This window comes from Fusarium falciforme, chromosome 13 (genome assembly GCF_026873545.1).
Source record: "Fusarium falciforme chromosome 13, complete sequence".
In the NCBI taxonomy this organism is placed as follows: Eukaryota; Fungi; Ascomycota; class Sordariomycetes; order Hypocreales; family Nectriaceae; genus Fusarium; species Fusarium falciforme.
The window spans coordinates 1,798,828-1,818,750 of record NC_070556.1 but is presented as its reverse complement, the minus strand read 5'-3'; the positions used below and the strand labels follow the sequence as shown (position 1 = coordinate 1,818,750).

Here is a 19,923-nt window from a genome sequence, read left to right as displayed (position 1 = left end):
AGGCGTGGAAGCTGCCGTCGTTGTTCAATGCGACACCACCACTCTAGAGGTTTGCAATCGATCTTGATAGCCGGAGAATTAATAAATGCGTCCAGGTTATCGCCATCGGTTGAAAGAGCCGTCTCGACCTCCATCTCCTGTAGCAATAGCTGTAGCTGCGAAGGCGGCTTTCCCAGCGCAGCTGGGATATCCTCCGGAGTAGTTTCTATGTCTCCATCGATATTGATATTGTATTCCTCCTCCCATATTTGCTGGACTCTCACAATCGCTGGATTAATCCATACACTCTTCCAGTTTTTATCCAAGTATGCTTTTCGACAGCGTGGATCGAGGAGCAGAGCGGCGACGTAAACGGGAGCCTCATCAGACAGTGTGTAGTATTTATTGAGTACAGACCATCCCATCTCGATAGAGTGGAGCATACGGCTATCATGGAACTCCGGGGTCGAGTAGTGTATCTAACAAATTAGCCAAAGGCTGTCTCTTTAACGGAGCTAGACCTTACCTTTGCTTTCTCAAAGTGGGCGAGAAGACCATCCATCAGCCGCAGCGTACTGCAGAGGCTCGCTTTATCGCCTTCTGTTATCAAAGTTGCCTCGGTAAAGGGCTGGAGGAAAGTATGCGTTTTCGACAGTATATCCCAGTCGGCGCCTGTTAAAAGATGAGCACAGCCGATGTCCTTATCATGGTCTACCATAAACTGGACGATCTGTGCCTTCTTATCGAGGGCGACACTGATAACTTTATACCATGAAGACCACCGTGTTGTTGAGACCGTATGACTAAGATGGTCCGATCTGCTGGTGGCTGGGATGTGGATACTATAAGGAGCTATGCTCCTCTTAGACACATGTAACTTAGACCTTTTATTATCACCGACAATTATTCGCTTCATCAGGTTATGAGCCCGGAGGGCACCATCTTCCTCCAACGGCAAAGCTGAGTGTTTTCTGTCTTCCTTTCCACTTTTCCTGGACAGCACAAGAAGTCGAAAGACTTCCTTCCACTGCGCATGCACATTCAGCTTACCTGGAGCTACCTCTTTGGATATTTCGTGGAGCTTGCAAATCAGCTGACAAGATATGTCTAGAAATATCTCCAGAAAGAGCCCTTGATCCCTCCGTCCAAGACACCGAATTTTAATCATCAATCCCAAGTCACTGAGGGACTCTCAGACTGCAGTCTGGCTGGCGAACTGGCAGACCTGCGCCAGTCCCTGAGTCTGTCAGTCTGGGATTGTTGAAGCTCCCAGTCGGGCGGTCTACGGTAGGACTGCTGGCCTGACTTCGAGCCGCGAGATGAATGGCATGACGCGAAACTCGCCCGTCAAGACGCGTGGCGTCCCGATAATGCTGTTCACAGCGCGAGGCGGAGCCAGCCAACAGCCGAAAAATCAGCCCATCATGCCGACACAGACCAAGACCACCTGAAAGTGGTCTGCCATACGGTCGAAATCAGATCATCGCCCCTTTTTCCCAGACAGCGGGAGTAATACAGTCAATCTTACTCCCTTGGAGGACGAATCAGACGAGCTCGAGTCAATAAAACCTCTTCCAGCAGACATCGCCTAACGAAGACAAGAAGACTCCCCAAGTCTCAACATGAAACCTGTCGAAAAACTGGCTATCCCTTCTGTACCTTGATCATCAGCCTCTCGGAAAATTCACCATGTCCCTTTCCAAGGAATCGCTCAACCTCGCTAGCAATTCAAGCGCCATTCCAAAGCTGGAGCAAACCAGTCAGTGGCTGACATGGAAGAGAGAAATGCTCGACCTACTGGACATGTGCGGATACGGAGACCTTTTGACCAGGAATTCTCAACCACCAACAGAAGGGAACGACCTCACAACACAGATTGAGGCCTGGAGGAGTCGTCAGGATCGAGCATGCGGCGCCATCCGAAGTCGGCTCGGATACAACGCCCGAGTGTTCACCACGGGGATACCAGCGGCCCAGGGCATGATTAATCACCTTGAAACCCGGTATCGCCCCGTTGGAAGCGCCATCTTTCAAGAACTCGACCGAAGGTACCAAGAACTCACCCTGGACTCTTGTGGCTCGGTTATGGAATATGCAAACAAGCTTCGTCAAGTGAGGGCTGAACTCTTGGAGATGGATGAAATCTGCCAGATTGGGGAACCACACTTTGTCAACAAGTTCCTCTGCGGACTTGGTCCAGACTATGAAGTCTTCCTCACTGCTTTCAATCAGAACCATAACATCCTCCCTATCCGAGATCCAAACAATCGCAACGTTATCCTCAAAGAGGCCGTCACATTCGAAACGGCTATCTTTGCCGCATCCCAAGAAGAGGACAGACAAAGAGGAGCCACTGCAAGGATTGCACATAGAGCCATGGTGGCCCAGGATACCTCGCGTTGTGGACACTGTGGAAGAAAAGGACACAACAAGTCAACTTGCTGGAAACTTCACCCGGAACTCAGAAGAGAGCATGAAAAGACGGCTCACGAGAGACGACAACGAAAAACGCAGAGGCGAGAGAAGGAAAAGGAGAAGACGAATGATGAACCGGAATATGCTACGGATGCGACTCCTGCATACCTTCAACCCGATCAAGCGAGACTGGCTCTTTGGCAAAATGACTTCCAAGGTCATCTTGGATTAGTCGGCTCATCATTCGGACTCTCTGGATCTCAGGCATCCCCCCAAGCTCGCGCCCTCGAACGGATCCATGTCTTGGATAGTGGTGCCTCCTCACACATCTTTTGCCGATCTGCGAACTTTACAGCCCTTCACAAGTACCAGGGACTCCCGATCAATGGCATTGCAAACGCAACAGTTATGCCAGGAGGACGTGGAACCTACTCCCTTCGAGTGCAAGGACCCAAGGGGCCACAGAATGTTACTCTCGATGGCGCTCTGTATGTTCCGGAAGGATACTCGAACCTACTGTCCGTGTCAGCACTAGAGAAGAAGGGGGCAGAAGTTCTCTTCCGAAATGGGAAGGCAGTGGTCACAAACAAAGGAAAAGTCGTCCTCACTGCAACAAGGATCTCCGGCGTCTATGTGGTCGACGAAACTGAGGAAGATCACTTTCAAACCGCTTTAGCCTCCTTTTCAGTGGGAGACCCTCGACTGCATCTTTGGCACGAACGGCTCGCACACTTGGGAGAGAGAAATATTAAGAGACTGATGGAGATGTCTACTGGAATTCGACCGGATCAGTATACATCAAACCCATGTGGAGCTTGCGTGCAAGGCAAACTCAAGGAATGCCCCCATGTTCGACCGATCAAGAAAGGGACTTACCCCCTGGAGCGTATCCATGCAGATATTGCTGGACCCTTCCCGGAAGTGGGAATAGACGGGAGCCGGTACTGGGCCTGCTTTATTGATGACTTTACTCAAATGTCCTGGGTATATCCAATCAAAGAAAAGTCAGAGTTTGAAGAATGCTTCCAGCATCTATTGAAGCAGTTCGAAAGACCGGAAAGACGATGTCACTTCCTGCATCTCGATCGAGGAGGAGAAAATCGAAGCCACATCCTGATTATGTTCTGTCGGGACAGAGGAATTCATCTCTCCTACACGGCGACGGAGCAACACGAACAAAATGGATTGGCAGAGGTTCTCAATCGAATCATCCTAGATAAACTCATGCCCACACTGATCAAATCTGGACTTGCTTTGAAATGGTGGCCATACCTTCTCAAGGCAGTGAACCATATCCGAAATCTCTGCCCCACGGCAAGCATTTCCACCACTCCATACCAAGCCTGGTATGGAGATGTTCCCGATCTCAGTCACTTGCGAGTACTTGGCTCACGAGGATGGGCTCTACTTCCATCCTCTAAACGAAAGAAGATGCAATCCAGGAGTATTCCCTGTCAGCTTCTCGGCTATCAGGGTAGTACGAACTACATTCTCCTTGACGAAAGGGGCCGAATCTTTGTGTCTAACAATGTCGTCTTCTCTGAAAACATCAAAAGTGTCGAACCAACACTCGACAATCTCACGCATCAGATGAGTGACCAGAGATCATCGCAACGGCGACGGGTAGACCGAGAACAGAACACCGACGTGGAAAATCCTCTCATTCTAGAACCGTCGCCCCTTCCGATCGCGTCAGGAGAGGCAAATGGAACCGAGGAGATTGGCCATGGAGAGACGACCTCGGATGAGTCCTCAGTGGGAGATCCAGGATGGGATCCGGACCAAGAGTCAACCAGATCGAGTATCCATGTTGCCACAGACGAGCACGAAGTGCCACCAGAAACAACAGAACGGCACGCAGAGTCTCGACTGCCCGAAAGATCGACCAGAGGACAGCTGCCATCGAGATACATACTGGCCAGCACAAACTTCGCCTTCCTCGCAACGATTGCAAGACAACTGTACCTAGTTGCTCGCGACATCGACCAGTCAGAACCGAGAACCTTCAAGGAAGCCATTCAGGGTCCTCATGGAAGACTCTGGTGGGGAGGACTGAAGGATGAACACGGATCTCTAATCGAGAATGGTGTCTGGACCCTAGCTCCGCTTCCACCAGGACGTAAGGCCCTTCGAGGCAAATGGGTGTTCAAGCTCAAACGAGGGGAAAATGGGGAGGTTCTGCGGTACAAAGCCCGCTTTGTCGTGAGGGGATTCGAACAAAGGGAAGGAATTGACTTCAACGAGACCTTCGCCTCTGTTGTCAAGCCGATGAGCTATAAGATGATCTTTGCCATTGCGGCGGCACTCGACTTGGAACTGGAACAAATGGATGTCAAGACAGCCTTCCTCTACGGCCTCGTAACTGAGGAGATATACGTGGAACAACCCGAAGGATTCAACGATGGAAGTGGGAGAGTCTGTAAGCTCTTGAGAGCATTGTATGGACTGAAGCAAGCTCCAAGAGTGTGGTACGAGACCCTCTCGACCTTCCTCGAGACACTCGGGTTCAAGCCTTTACTCTCAGACATGGGGGTCTTCGTGAAAGGTCACACGCTCATTGCGGTGTATGTGGATGATCTGCTCATTGCTGGACCCTCCAAGGACGAGATCGTAGCGGTCAAGCAAGCTCTGTGCAACAAGTTCAAGATGACCGACCTGGGCCCATGCCAATATTACCTAGGCATGTCCTTGAGAAGAGACAGAGCGAACCGATCGATTTCCTTGTCGCAAACAACGTACCTGGAGAAAATACTTCGAGACTTCGGAATGGACCAATGCGCCCCTAATGCCACACCAGTCGCCACAAGCAAGTTTGGAGAGCCAGACCCCGACTATAAGGCAACTGATGAACTCAAGCAGTGGTATGCAAAGGCTATTGGATCCCTGATGTATCTCATGCTTGGGACGAGACCCGACATTGCCTTTGCCGTCTCTTTATGCAGTCGACACCTGGGAAACCCAACCAACGAACATCAGACCGCTGTCAAGCGTATCTTTCGATATCTCAAGGGATCGCAAAATCTGGAACTGGTGTACCAAGGAAAGCTGCAACCTCTTCTCGGCTACACCGACTCGGATTGGGCGGGAGACCTGGAGACTCGAAAGTCAACGTCTGGATACGTGTTCAACCTTGGCACGGGCGCTATTAGCTGGAGCTCGAAGAGACAAAGGACTGTTGCCCTGTCCTCATGTGAAGCAGAATATATGGGGCAAACGGGAGCAGCAAAGGAAGCAGTCTGGTTGAGAAGCCTTCTCCAGGAACTGTTGAAAGAATACAGGGAGGTCCCAGAACTGAAGACAACTGTGATCTTCGGAGACAACCAAGGAGCAATCGCAATGTCGAAGAATCCCCAGTTCCATGCAAGAACCAAGCATATTGATATTCAACATCATTACTGCAGGGAGAAGGTCAATGATGGAACCGTTGACTTCCAGTACATTCCAACAGGCAAGCAGGTCGCTGACGGGCTGACGAAGGCTTTGCCGAAGGATCGCTTCTTACTATTTCGGGAAGCATTGGGTCTCAAAGAACGACGTTTGTGAGAAGGTGCAAAGATGGGCATGGATGGGAGACCTACCATGGACAGACAGGAGACCCACAGATCCAAGATTGCACTGAAGCGTGAGGAAGGTGCAAAGATGAGTTAAAGTGGGAGATCTTCTACGAATAGAAGAAGACCCACAACCTCAAGATTGCACTGAGCGTAAGGAACGTGCAAAGATGGACTGAAGTGGGAGACCTACCATGGACAGGAGACCCATGGACTCAAGATTGCACCGGATTTGAGAAGAACCTGCAGAGACGGGCATAGGCAGGAGATCTTCTGTGGATAGAAGAAGACCTGCAGTCCCAAGATTGCAGAACCTGCAGAGACGGGCATAGGCAGGAGATCTTCTGTGGACAGAAAGAAGACCCACCGGTTCAAGATTGCGCTGGACTAGGAAGGTGCAAAGATGAGCTTGGAGGGAGATCTGCGGACAGAAGAAGACCTGCGGTCCCAAGATTGCAAGACCTTGCAAAGATGGGCCTCCGCAGGAGATCTTCTATGGATGGAAGAAGACCCATGGGTTCAAGATTGCATTGGACTGAGAAGAAAGGTGCAAAGGTGGACCTAGGTGGGAGATCTTCCGCGGATAGAAGAAGACCTGCGGTCCCAAGATTGCAAGACCGTGCAAAGATGGGCTTCAGTGGGAGATCTTTTGTGGACAGAAAGAAGACCTGTGGGTTCAAGATTGTGCTGGACTGAGAAGAAAGGTGCAAAGATGAATTCAGGAGGGAGATCTTCTGCGGACAGAAGAAGACCTACTGTCCCAAGATTGCATGAGGCTGTCAAGAATTTTCGAGTGCCTGGGTCGAGATGGCTCTTTCCCTGCAGTTTTCACCCACGAAGGTGTTTTTGGGGTTTTAACGAGGCTCGACAGGCGTGCACATCAAGTCCAACAGCAGCTCGAGTGGGAGTGTTGAGACCGTATGACTAAGATGGTCCGATCTGCTGGTGGCTGGGATGTGGATACTATAAGGAGCTATGCTCCTCTTAGACACATGTAACTTAGACCTTTTATTATCACCGACAATTATTCGCTTCATCACGTGTTGCGTTGTCAATCCCGAGACTGCGACCCACAGCTTCGCGCCAGTTATCACTATGGATTGAAGCGCTTCGGAGCCAGACTGCGAGATGGTGGAGCTTCTGGAGAGCATTAATACCTTCCCATCCGCTAAATTCTACTCGCTGAGTAGTTCTCTCTCTCGTCGGAGGTCTCTGCTGTCTTCCCTGGTTCTCCTCATGTGTCTGATCCACCATGGTATCGGATCCCGAAGGCGTATTCTCATTCAGAGCAGTAGAGAAGGTTTCGATAGACTGTGCACCAGCGACGTTGCCGGCGCCATTAAGGGCAGCGCGTAGGGCTTCTTTCGAGCGCGCGAGAAGGAACGCTTGAAGGGAAAGGTTAATAATATGGCCGAAACAGCGGACATGGCGGCGGATAGGATCGAAGATGATCTACATGAAACTTAGCTGGCACAGCCATAGAAAATTTATCTTTACTTACTCCTCGCTCGTGAAGTAGCTTCTTTGATAAAGCTTCTAGGCAGGTCTTGTTCGAGGATGCGTTATCCCCAGTATGATAACCAACGCGTCGAATTTCGAATCGCCCCAAGACATCAGCAATCAGGCCGGCCTGGGACTCGCCAGAGTGGTCTTTTCGACACTCTAGCAGCCCTAGAAGCGCCTTTCGAAGTTTATAGCCCTTATCGACCCACTGTCCGCATACTGCAAGCATACCGTGTCGGTGTGGTGATGTCCAGAGATCAGATGAGATGTGAATCATCGAAATGGCAGATTGAAGGGACTCGGCCAACTGAGCAGCGTAGAACTCATAGCTAGCTGAGATGTAGCGCATCACTGTACGTCGGGAGGTAATCAGACTATCCTCGATGGCAGGATTACATGCTAGAGCTAGATCCTTTAGCTCATCCCACTCAACCATCGAAAAGGCCACCCTGCGACGTGTGAGAAGGCTGATGAGAGCTTCGATGTAAGCCTGTCGATTGAAGGCATTCCGCAATGCCGCTTCGGATGGCGTAGTCGATGATGTGATATATAAGTCGAGCGATTGCTGAGATTGATTCTGCCGACTAGAGAGCCCGATCAGATATGGATGATTAGTCCTTATGTGGCGCCTCGCATTGCCCTTATAGCCATCCTTCCATGGCTTCGTCGTACAGTATAAGCAGACATATAAAGTGCGAGGCTTCGCCTTCTCTCTGGTGAAAAACCTCTCAATGTCGATGAAGTCGGGGGCGGAAGAGGGTGTGCTCGGTACGGACGATGCTTCGGATGCCATGGCGATGGTTTGATGGTATAGACAATGGATCGAAGCGATGAAAGTGTCTGCCGATAAATCGTACTAGCAACTGCAGTAGTTACTCGGAAGACTTTTTTAAAGATTCTGAATATAGAGTTGTCACGATTTCTGATGGATCTGGATCATAGGAATAGAAGCTCTTGATTTCTCTATCTAATGAGTAAAAAGTAGATCGGTTTCTTATACCCAAGATGAATTGGGCATCCGGGGCCGTTGTATTGAAGAACTTGCTTTTTGGGAGACATAGGTGATACCAAACTCTGACGGGAAGTCCGGACTTCCGGGCTGCCGGTCTGAACAGCCTGTCTGAACAGATGGAAGACCTTCCTTCCGGTTGATCAAATGTATGACCCTTTGGTCTGTTGGATGTGACAAGAGGGGTTGCGATAGATTAGGTTAGATTATACAAAGCGGGCCAATTAGGCGCCAGGAACGCCGTTATGAGTTTATGAGTTAACTCATGAGTTAGGTTTGAGTTAACTAAAATGCCCAGGTATGGTGAGTTAGTCTCGATACTTGCTCAACACATGAACCTGACACTTACCCAAAACTCGTAGTTGCTGTCAATGACCTTGCGGCCGCCCTCGGCTAGGTCCTTGACGGCGGATCCTCCGAGCCACGACTGCACGAGGACGTCACTGCCAATGGTCAAGTTCCACGTCGTCACCATCTCCTCCCATACCAGCGGGGTTAGACCGGCCGTGCGGACCTTTTCGTGGGTGTAGCTGACAGACTTTTGCAGCAGCGGAGACAGAACCTTGGTGTCGTTGGACCTGATATCGGGGTCAAGGTTCGAGTCGTTCTCCTTGAGCTCGTCACCGCCGGTGTGGAAGTAGGCCGTGTAGGGGGCGATGCGGGGGAAGAGGTCGCCAAAAAGCGTGTCGAGGAAGCTATAGACGGCAGTGCTGTTCAGGCGGAAGGCGCCGCAGGGAGGCTCGGCGCAGTACTGGTCGTAGGGCTTGGCGTCGTAGGCGACAATGAGGTCCTTGTAGGCTAGCTCGACGACGCCAATGTGGCCGGGCATGTCAATCTCCAGCACCACCTCGACGCCGCGGGGTATGCCGTACTCGTAGAGGTCCTTGACGCCCTGGGGCGAGTACGAGAGGCCCCTGTGGTAGGCGCTCTTCTCGGCCAGCTCGGGCAGCGCGGGGATCTCCAGGGGCCACGACTGCGAGTCGGTGACGTGCAGGTGCAGGCGGTTCAGCTTGCTCCAGGCCATGGCGTCGATGGTGCGCTTGATGTCGTCCACCCCGAGGAACGAGCGGGCGACGTTGAGCAGGACGCCTCGGTGCGGGAACCGCGGCTCGTCCTCGATGGACTCGGGGGCATTGGGCGTGTACCAGAAGGTGCCGGCGCTGTGCTTGAAGAAGAGCTGCGAGAAGGACTCGAGCCCGTAGAGCACGCCCGTCGACGACTTGGCATTGATAGCCACCTTGCCGTCCTCAGAGACGGTCAGCGAATACGACTCGTCGACATCGCCGGCCTTGGGCTTGAAGACGCTGGGCGAGTCCTTGTATGTCTGGGTAATCTCAATGGACTTGATCGACGTCTTAGACTTGGCATCGGGCTCAAAGTCGGAGTGGCGCTCGCGGAGCTTCCAGGGCACAAAGTTGTCCTGGAAAATGGCCTTGAAGGCGCGTGAGACGCCGGACTGGACAATGCCCTTGCTGCTATAGTTGGCACCGGCATCGGGAGTTTAGCCGTACGTGTAGGAAACCTGCTCGTTGAACAACGTCTAAGTCTCAGCATCGGGCTGCACAGCTTCGTCACGGTCACAGGCATCAGGGGGAGTCCAGCGTACAGCTTGTCCGTTGTAGGTCACAGGGACGGTTTGGTCCATGAAATGCACTTTCTCTCCCGTGGAAATGTTCTGGGGGACGGGCCAGATGGCGTTGGCGGAGGCGAGGACGCATGCGGCCACGGCAAGGACTGTCTTAGACAACATAGCGGAGAAGAGATCTCGGGCGGATACTAAGGAGCGACGAGGGCAAAGAGTGAAGCGAAGACTGCTCCTCCGGGTGCAGATGGAGTTCATCTGGACATATCAAGAGAAGGGAAACCAGTTGAGGACAAGGAAGCAGATTATGTACCTTTGACAACATGCTCATCGGAAACCTCTGCCATGAGGGTCGAGTCCACTTTTGGCTACAGCTCTTCTGTGGCCAACTGGAAAAACAGATTGCGTCCATAACCGGATTTCTAGTACCGGCTTCTGCCATATATAAAGGTTTACTATCTCGGTTCTAAAGGCTCTTGCCACTCTGGATGCCTTTAAGTGCTTCGCCAACTTGAGTATCCCCATACTCCCTGAACCGTCGGTCTATATATAAGGCAGATATTTTACTTTCCACAATCATAGTATCACTATTAACTCCTTTTTGGCATATTTGAACCTCCCTAACTACGGACTGTGTAGCTCGACTATTAAAGAAGCTCCAAATCCATCTTTCTTTGACCCTCAAATTGACCCGAAAACCAGTACCCTGGGTGAAGCAGGGTGAGAATGACCGACATCAGCGTAATTGGAATGCTGTCTAGAGCAATAAAGATGCCTTCTTTTGATGCCAGGGGCCCGTTAAATCCGTCGCTCAATTCTGCAACCCTCCAGCACGAGCGGAGAAAAAGACATGCTGAAGCAATAGCAGCGCCTGTCAATGTAATATTTGAATTAGCCAATGCCTTTGATTTTTCCATGCTTGGTTGGGTTGTATGTATGCCACTCACCGAGCATAAACTACCGCTTAGGATCTGTGGCTAGCCTTTCCCTGGCACTCCAGAAGAGAATGAATAGCACAATGCAAAATATGGCGGTGAAGAAAACCTGCGTAGCAAGTCCAGCTATCATGAGGTTCACGCCGATGGGTTGATCGGAATAGATGGCGGCCAAGGAACCTCCCACGCCAATGAAAGCAAGACATATAAAGTCTCCAAGAATAAAAATGGTGGAAAAGAGTTTAGGACCGACGGGTGAGAAGCAAGTGGCATTGAAGTATCGTTGCAAGGCGCTGATCCCAAGATACAGTGAAGACGACAGGAAGGTGGGACCAAGAGTCAGCCCAATGATAAAGCTGAGAATAAGTCAGCCAACAGGAAGATTGTGGTAGATGAGTGAGTGAGTACAAACCCGATGTACGCATTTTTGTTGCTTTGGTTATGGGCAAGCTGGACCTTGGCAGCGTAGCCAATAAGTTCCAGGAGCAAACCCCCGATCATGCTGATGGCATAACCATAATATCTCCAGAAACGAAGGACAAGAATACAATGTAGAAATAGGAGTATGCAAAAAATGGTTAGAAAGATAGCGTTTGCAGCTAGTATTGGGACGAAGTTGATTGCCCCAACACCGTTAGGGGCAACATGATTGGAGTCGGTGGAATTCATACTGGCTTGAATGTGTGGGCTTGAGGGTTTCTGAACTGGAATTCTGAAATGACGATTTCTTTTGTTCATTTATCTATCCTTATAGCTTGATGGTGGTCACTGTGAAGTCCCGTTTACAAGACCCACGCCATGTCCGTCTGAATCGCGCTATCTACCGCTTAATTATATCCGTGGTTTGTCCGCGTAATTACCGCTTAAATCCCGCGTAAGTCCCGCTCAACCACCGATAAGCTTTTCTACTCGCGCCCTTTGCTTCCGCGACAGGGAACATTGCAGAATAATCGATAATTAGCCACCCGCCGCCTTATCTGTTCTGAATTACATCGAAATGCAGCTCAAGAGAGGAACTCAGCGTGGGTCGTGCGACTTCTGTTTCCGGCGAAAGATCAAATGCGACCGCGCAGTCCGAGTAAGCCAGGGCCACCAAAGCTGCTCGCATTGTGAGCTACGCCAGGTCCCATGCCGTCTTGATGACTCCGACGACGCTCGCATTCAAAAAAGAAAGCGGCCGCATGATTTTGATTTCAGGGAGTCTCAAGACGCTGCAATCAACTCGTCTCCCACCACTTCCCAGCCTCCACTCTTGCCTTCAACGCAGCACGGCGATAACGCAGCTCCCACTCCAGCATCGTTTATTCACTCTGCAGCCTCCTTGCCAGGGCCAGCAACAGGCGAAAGCCATTCCAATCAGAGTCCACCTGTTAATTTCGAAATCTGGGATCAGCTTCTGGGGATTAGCTCAGACAGCACTTCCTTTCTCGACCAAATATTTATTCCGGATCAGTATGATTCGGCAGACTGGGCTGATCAGATGTTGATGTTGAATGATCCCAGCCAAACGCTGGGTGCCAACAATGCTGAAACAGGCAATGAGCCGCGCCGTGACGATGGACTCGAGACCGCTCCGCATTCATCCTCATCAGAAGCACAATGTATCGACCAAACTCTGTTTGACAATACGTTGCACGCGTATTTTGATATTGCCGCCAGCTCGATGCCCATCCTTTTTGAGGGCTCTTTCTGGGAGGATTACCGCTCTGGTCGATGCAGCCGTGCGCTTTCAAGTGCTGTGGCGTGCCGTGGAGTGCCCTTTATTCCGACAGACTTGGATAACTGGGACCTTCAGCAGCGGCTAGCTCGTCAGTTTCAAGACGCTATCTTTGAAACTCACAACAGCCCGAATCATGGAGGGTCAGTCCGGCTAGATGACCTGGAGGCCCTCGCACTCATGGTGGGCTTTGAGTACGACGCCTCATACGGGCAGCCGCTTCAATCACACCTCGCCAAGCTTTTCCTTGGACACGACTCGCTCGTCATGATGACTCTGCAGTCCGAAATCCAGTGTCACCATGTCGCTTCATCATCGGAACGGCTGATGTTTTCAAAGGCCAACGAGCGCCGGACGCTTCTTTTTTGGCACGTATACGGCCTGGACGCCTTCCACACTCTCAACCGCAAAACCAGTTCACGGATCCGGGATGATGATGCCGAAATCGCCGAAGATTTATCTTTAAACAAAACAGAGGGCTACCTCGACACTATGCTCAGCCTAGCAATGGTTGCTCGCAAAATTGCACAGTCTCTTTGCTATGGTTCTACAAGACGTCTGGGGATCAAGCTTAAAGACTTGGACGGCCTCTATGCTGATCTTCAAAACTGGCGGGCTGGTTGTCCAGCGCATCTACAAATCCGGGCCGGTGTTAAAGCCGACCCTTTGTCCGGGGCATCAGATCCACGTACTAATTTGCGTCGTGCGGCTCTCAGATGCCTGGAACTCAACTGTTACTTGCAAATAGACGATTGTGTCTCCAAGTTTGGTCTTCGGGAACAAAGCACATTGGATGGGGAGATTGCCGCTCTACGCATCGAGTCCGAGACTCTCCGTGCAGCCCATGGCGTTGTTGAAATAGCCCAATGGGCAAAACAGACCATGCTTCAAGGGAACTCCGGCACATCTTACTCTCTGATTGATGCCGCACCTCAAATGCTACGAAATATATGTGCTGGTACCTGTTTTTGGATGTGCCTTCGGGGCCAGGGGCCACCTCGTCTGCATTCTCCGTTTCTCAAGCACAGCGCAGACCCAAAACAAAGGGGGGATGATGATCGAGGTGATTCTTCGGATAATCGACATGTTAGGAACCACCTCGATGCAGCGCAGAGCCTACGAGAAGCCGTGGCGGCGGCGAGCTCCCACCAAGATACTGCTGGGCGGCTTGCGCAGCTTGACGGCCAGATTGAGTTGCTTCAGAGCCGTCTCGACTAGAGTTATTGAGTTCTCCTGTTTTAATGTGGTTTCCAGAGGGATTAGCGTATTTGGGCAATTCATGATCAATTATAGCCTGGATATGTTCATGAGATGGGGGCAACGCATTTACGAGTTTTTACATCCATACCCATTTGTTTTGATTAGCAAGGACCTATTTGATGGTGGGGAGTTTGAAAACGACGTTCAATGATTACTTCAATGATAATGCCCCATTTACTGCTCGTACCGTAGCCTGGATGTGTTCTCAATTGCGATCTTACACGGCCAATGTTGTATAAACCATTTGATCCTGAGGGCACCGGCTGGGTGGAATTGAGCCATGGCGAATTGTCTAGACCACCTAATTCCCGTCTCCACTTAATTCCCGCTTTCCATCGACCGTCTAACGTCCGCTGTCTTCGGCGTCAAGTATCGGACCGCCTAATTACCGCTTCTGGCGATCTTGGCTATGGCGGGCCGGATGCTGCGAGACCAGCCACGCGGGAATACGTCAGATTAGCTTGACCGAAGATGAAATATAAAAATCTATAGGAGAATCGATATTAAACTTATAATTCATCACTCACGGCTTTTCATCTCTCTCAAGGACCTACAAGCATTTTTTACCTGCTTCGTCAGAATGAGCCTCTCTTTGCTCGGACCCGTGGTCCCTCCTCCACTCAACCTGGGGTCAGTGGGAATCATGCACCCCGTTCTTGCTAACCTTTCCGACACCTTGAACACGGCATTTCGGGATCATGATGGTTTTGCCAGTTCGATGAGCGGTGAAGATTCAGTATCCATCACGGTCTTGTCCACTGATGCCGGCAACACTCCCTTGTTCGATTTCCATTACTCGTCTTCCAACCTCAACGAGAGTGCTGGGAGCACTCTTAATGTTACTCAAGACTCGGTGTATCGAATTGGTAGCATTTCGAAGCTCTTCACTGCCTACATGCTTTTGGTCAACTACGGGTGGGAACATTGGGACAAGCCAGTCACAGATTTTATACCCGAATTACGTGGGCATTCCAAGAGTACGAATGATGCAATTGACTCTGTGGACTGGGATGAAGTAACCATTGGCTCCTTGGCATCTCATCTTTCTGGTATTGGGAGAGACTGTAAGTGGCTTACGTCTTGGTTGCCGGAAGTCTAGTGAAATGAAGCTGACTTTCCGATAGTTAGCAATGGTGACTTGGCGAGCCAAGACTTCCCCAGGGAAGAGGCTGGTCTGCCAAAGCTTCCGTCAAAGGATGTTCCTGATTGTGCGGGAAACTCTACTCTGCCGCCCTGCAACCGAAAAGGTAAAACTACTCTTACCATTGCTCTAATTGTTTCGCACGAGCCTAACACTTCACGGGTAGAATACTTCGAGGGCTTCACTCAAAGACATCCCATCTTCGCCACCCATAGCACACCCGTCTACTCGAACGCTGCCTACCGCATTCTGGGTTATGTACTTGAACGCCTCTCCGGGAAATCGTATCACGATCTACTACAATCATCTGTTGTAAAGCCACTGCGTCTCAGTGGTACGGGCACGGAGCGGCCAACGGCCCACAATGTCCCAGTGATTCCCAACGGCGATAGTGCGTGGTTTCAAGATACCGGCGACGAAGCACCGTAAGTTTACTTTTAGCCCCTCTCGCACTCCTCTGTCCTGGTGGTTCCACTGACACCGCAACTAGAACCGCAGGATTGTATTCCTCCTCACTGGATTTGGCTCGTTTTGGCCAAGCAGTCCTGCAGAACCGGCAACTGTCTCCGGCCATTACCAGGCGCTGGATGAAGCCCACTTCTCACACCGCGTCACTGAGCTTGTCCGTCGGAAGTCCCTGGGAGATCCACCGAACGAGGAGCAACATAACCAACGGACGTGTCATTGACTTGTACACAAAGTCTGGCTCGCTGGGCCGGTACAATTCGTTGCTGGTGCTTATTCCGGATTTCCAAATCACCTTTTCTATCTTGACGGCTGGCATCACCAGCGGCCCCGCCATAAAGGTAGCCACAGAATTGGTGACATCATCCCTCCTGCCTGCTCTCGAGAAAATCAGCGGCATCCAAGCCTGTGAGAACCTCTGCGGGACATACGCGTCAACCATAAAGCAGGAAAACTCCTCCATCAGTATCACGGCCGACGAGGAAGGGCTTCTAGTTAAAAGCTGGATCAGCCGAGGCGTCGACATTCAACAAGTAGCACAAGGCATGGTGGAAGATGGAGAACTGCAAGCCATACGACTCCAGGTGACCAATCTCCATACGTCGACGTCTTCTCATGGGAAAAAATCTGGTCACGTTTCGTATCGGGCGCTCTTTATGACAACTTCCAAAGGCAACAATTTTCACATCTTGGATGATGCCCCAGAGCAATGGTCTAATGTTGACAGTGTCAACTATGGGAATGTTGCTGCCGATGACTTCGTTTTCAGCCTGAACCAAGATGGTAAGGCTGCAAATCTGGAAGTGAGGGTTCTGAGGGAGACCTTCAAGAAGCAGAAGTAAATTGGGCGCGATGACGCGGGCTCAGGCAGTGTTTATACCTGACTGTCCACTCTTAGCCTCTGGTTTTTCGTCGGTGGCTAATGGACATGTCCAGGAAGGTCTGGATATCCACCCGCTTCTTTGTGTTGGCGATGTCTTCACTTTTCCATATCTGTTCTCTTCTGTTATTTCTTCCGTTTCATTGGTTAGTACTATTACCCGTGGGCTCGACCAAAAAAGGGGCCCGCTATTCTAGTGGGCGGCAAAATTCTGGGACACTTGCAAAATTCTGGGACAGTCACTTTGGCGGGGCTGGCTTCTCTCAAACAGCCAAACTCGCGGAAAAACGCCTAAGAAAAAAAAAAAACTCAACTTTAACGATTAATTTCTCAACGATTATATATCGTAGCAAAATCCTAAGAGTACCGTTAGAAAGCCCTTAATTAGTTCTACTTAGGAGAGGTCTTAATCTTAATTTTAGTTAAGATTTGAGCTTAGAACGAGCTGTCCCAGAGTTTTGCAAGTGTCCCAGAATTTTGCCGCCCACTAGAATAGTGGGATCCCTTTTTTGGTCGAGCCCACGGGTACATTGTGATGTGATTCGCTCGATAAAGACCTAAGATAGCCACAACTGCAAAGTGGACAGTGGCTTAACAGCCACTAAGCCCATCATCATCATCAATTACATTTGCGCTGAAAACTTGTAGTACTGTAAAGGCAAACATCTGACGATCCGATGGAACCGTTACCACTATTTATATGACGCTTAGGCGAAGACTGTACCCCTGAACAGTTTTTGGATCTATGCGGGACATTCCTACGAACATCGTCAACTTCACCCAATCGAGAATGTCCTAGGTCATTAAGACGAGCTGGATAGAGCAAAATTCTCAAGTAGGTAAATCGAGAATAGCTGTTGCTTTTCTAACCGAGTGGCTTCTGCAGACAGACTCATACATCCACCCAGCGTGGCCCAGGCCGTGGTGTTGAATAATCAGAGACAATGCAGAGTGTTGCGGCTGTCAATAATCCCATCCACGACTAACCTCTCATATTAAACATGTGGATCACGGCTAAATGTTGCCGGAGCCGATAGCTAAGTGGTTAGTAATAAAGACCGCGCACTCCAGGGTGAAATTAAGGCTGGCTGACAATTATGACCGATACTTGTCTGCTCAATCCCAGTGGGTAATTTACATGTCCCGATACTTATCTCACCCCTGTTGGTGTGGGGGTGGTGTTACACCCGCTTTCCTATCAGGCTATTGTCTGCACCCTGATACTTATGCCTTACGCCGGTGAGTCCCTGGCAATTAATTTTGTATGGTAATCGCGGACTCGCTGCTGTGACCTCAGCCCCACTTGCCGTCTGGCCTCATTACTCTGTTCCACAGAGAGGGGTCCACAACACCAAGAGCTGTCGGGCTGTAATAACGACGGAATGATCTCCCCTCCCGGATCCAGTGTCTTGCCAGGATGCACGTCTTGAGCAACACAAAGAAGGTTGTTTGATCACCGACCACCGCTTGGGCCCCCCTCAAACGCAGCACAGCCGATCACGCGCCCCGCAACCCCCTAGTAAGCCACCTCAGCTCGACCAAAGCAACGCGCAGTTCGGACGGCAAAGTGCATGACTGTTTTGGTGTTGCCGCAGGTTTGGCCACCAAGCAGCAATGGGTCTCTGCATTTCCGGCAACATTGGTTGAGAAAATACCGCACCTTGCCGGTTTTATCTGCCTTGGCTGCTGCCGGTAGACAAGCAACTCATGGGTCTTCGTATTGTGTGAGGCAAGACAGCAAGCTCGGTCACAACCAACATCTGCAATACAGCAGCAAGTTTTTTCCTTGAGGGCGAATAGATAACAGACGGTCATCTACCTCGTCGGCTCTAAGCGATCTGCACGGGGCGGGCCGGCCTGCCTACGACGACTTGATGCTGCTGGAACCTTTCGTGTCACCTCTCAGCCGAGGCAAGATACCACGGCGATTATTCCCAATCCTTGCGGCTGAGTCGACAGTTTCTCCCCTCACTACCTTACCACGATTTCTTACTACATAGTATACGTCTTCCTTCAAGACGCTTACGCCTTACCCCTCCCACACCAGCCAGTGACCCCCCAAAGCTGAACAAACGCTTCCCCGCCCTCTGGGTCGCCTACCCCTACACTCGCCCGCCGATCAAGTGCAACCGAAGGTCTGATGCCCATGTGCTCACGTCCGCCCTGCTTGTAAGATTCGACCCCTGCGACGGAGCTGTTGTGGCTGCAGCCGGTCAAACAAGCCGTCAATGGGGTATTCGACAAGGGTTCGCATCATAACTAAAAACGGCAATAGATCGACGCAGTTTTCTCTTTCCCCGGAGAGGAGATAACATAGATCACCTCATCAAGGTCCATGCTCCCTGAGCTTTGAAAGCTGGCTGAAGGGAACTTGAGTGATGGTGCGATTGTGAGGGCAATGACCTCCAAACTAAGACATCATCCGGTACTTTCTCTTTCATTTTAAAAATCGAGCCGATCAAGCTGTTTCCTATTTATGGCGCCAGGGAATCAGGGCAGGGGGCATGGAAGCTGGGGACTGGGGAAATGTATGGGCCAAGCTTTCTTGTAGTCGGACCTAGAAAAGTGGTATTGGGTGCCCAATACCAGTGGGAGTTGGTACAGTAGGGTGAGCAAAGAGTTTCGTACATATTGGATGCAGCCCAAGCTCACGTGCTATCGAGGCTGATCCGTTTCGACCGACGCCGGTTTTCGCATGTCTCGAGTGAACGGTTGCAACTCTCGTCAACCTTCCGTTTCCTTGTCCGGCCGCGCTCCGGTTCATCCGGGATAGAAACAGGGGAACCTCTTTCAAGAGGTTTCGACCCGTCATGGTAGCCACTATCGACGTCTGACGCTGCATGGTACTCTTGATACAGATCGATCGCCTCTTCTTCGTCTTGTGGTGCGCTTTCAGCTCTCCTTTGTTTTTTCCTTGGGCTCTCACTTCTGGATCTTGATGTAGACCAAATCGCTCGGCACTTTTCAGGATCTGCTTCCTCGATATCGTATTTCCGGGTCTCATGGTTCCAGACAAGGATCCGTCTGCTTTTCCCAGCATCTAGAAAGTCACGAAACACGGTTGGTGAAAAGACGGTCCAAGCGAATCGAGCGAATAGACATTCCACCGAGACCTCCATCGGCAGTGTATGCACGCGGCGGTTATGCCACAGCATGGGCAGCTGACCACTGGGTGTAGAGTTGAAAACGTGCCCGACAAGATAACTCGTTGGTTGTGCTCTCGATCCCGTCCCGGCATTCCTCGAGCGACTCTTAATATCACTGTCGGGTTGTGGTCTCGGGTGTGGAGCTTCGGCTCCGTCATGGGCTTCCTCATATGAGAGCTTTGGTACAAAGGTAAAATGACGTTCGTCAAACATCTTGTGGATATCGCTGCGTAGAGGAAGGCGATTTGCAGGTGCGTTGATCGGATCGGTCGAGAACAAGGCTGTCTCACTGTAACTGCACACATGATGTCAATTGTACCGCCATCAAGACCAATACTGG

General features: G+C 50.9%; 2 protein-coding genes across 2 annotated transcripts; one reads left to right on the top strand and one right to left on the bottom strand.

Annotated features, from left to right (window-relative positions):
- Positions 1–6,959: 6,959 nt before the first annotated feature.
- Positions 6,960–10,207, bottom strand: NCS54_01493400 (Beta-hexosaminidase; the record flags this gene model as incomplete). Its single annotated transcript, XM_053160054.1, has 5 exons — positions 6,960–7,397; positions 7,447–8,304; positions 8,807–9,929; positions 9,969–9,997; positions 10,064–10,207. The coding sequence occupies 5 exons, from the start codon at positions 10,205–10,207 to the stop codon at positions 6,960–6,962; spliced, it is 2,592 nt and encodes an 863-aa protein (XP_053016029.1).
- A 4,387-nt stretch (positions 10,208–14,594) lies between these two features.
- Positions 14,595–16,399, top strand: NCS54_01493300 (Penicillin-binding protein, putative; the record flags this gene model as incomplete). Its single annotated transcript, XM_053160053.1, has 3 exons — positions 14,595–15,015; positions 15,076–15,517; positions 15,583–16,399. The coding sequence occupies 3 exons, from the start codon at positions 14,595–14,597 to the stop codon at positions 16,397–16,399; spliced, it is 1,680 nt and encodes a 559-aa protein (XP_053016028.1).
- Between the last annotated feature and the right edge of the window lie 3,524 nt (positions 16,400–19,923).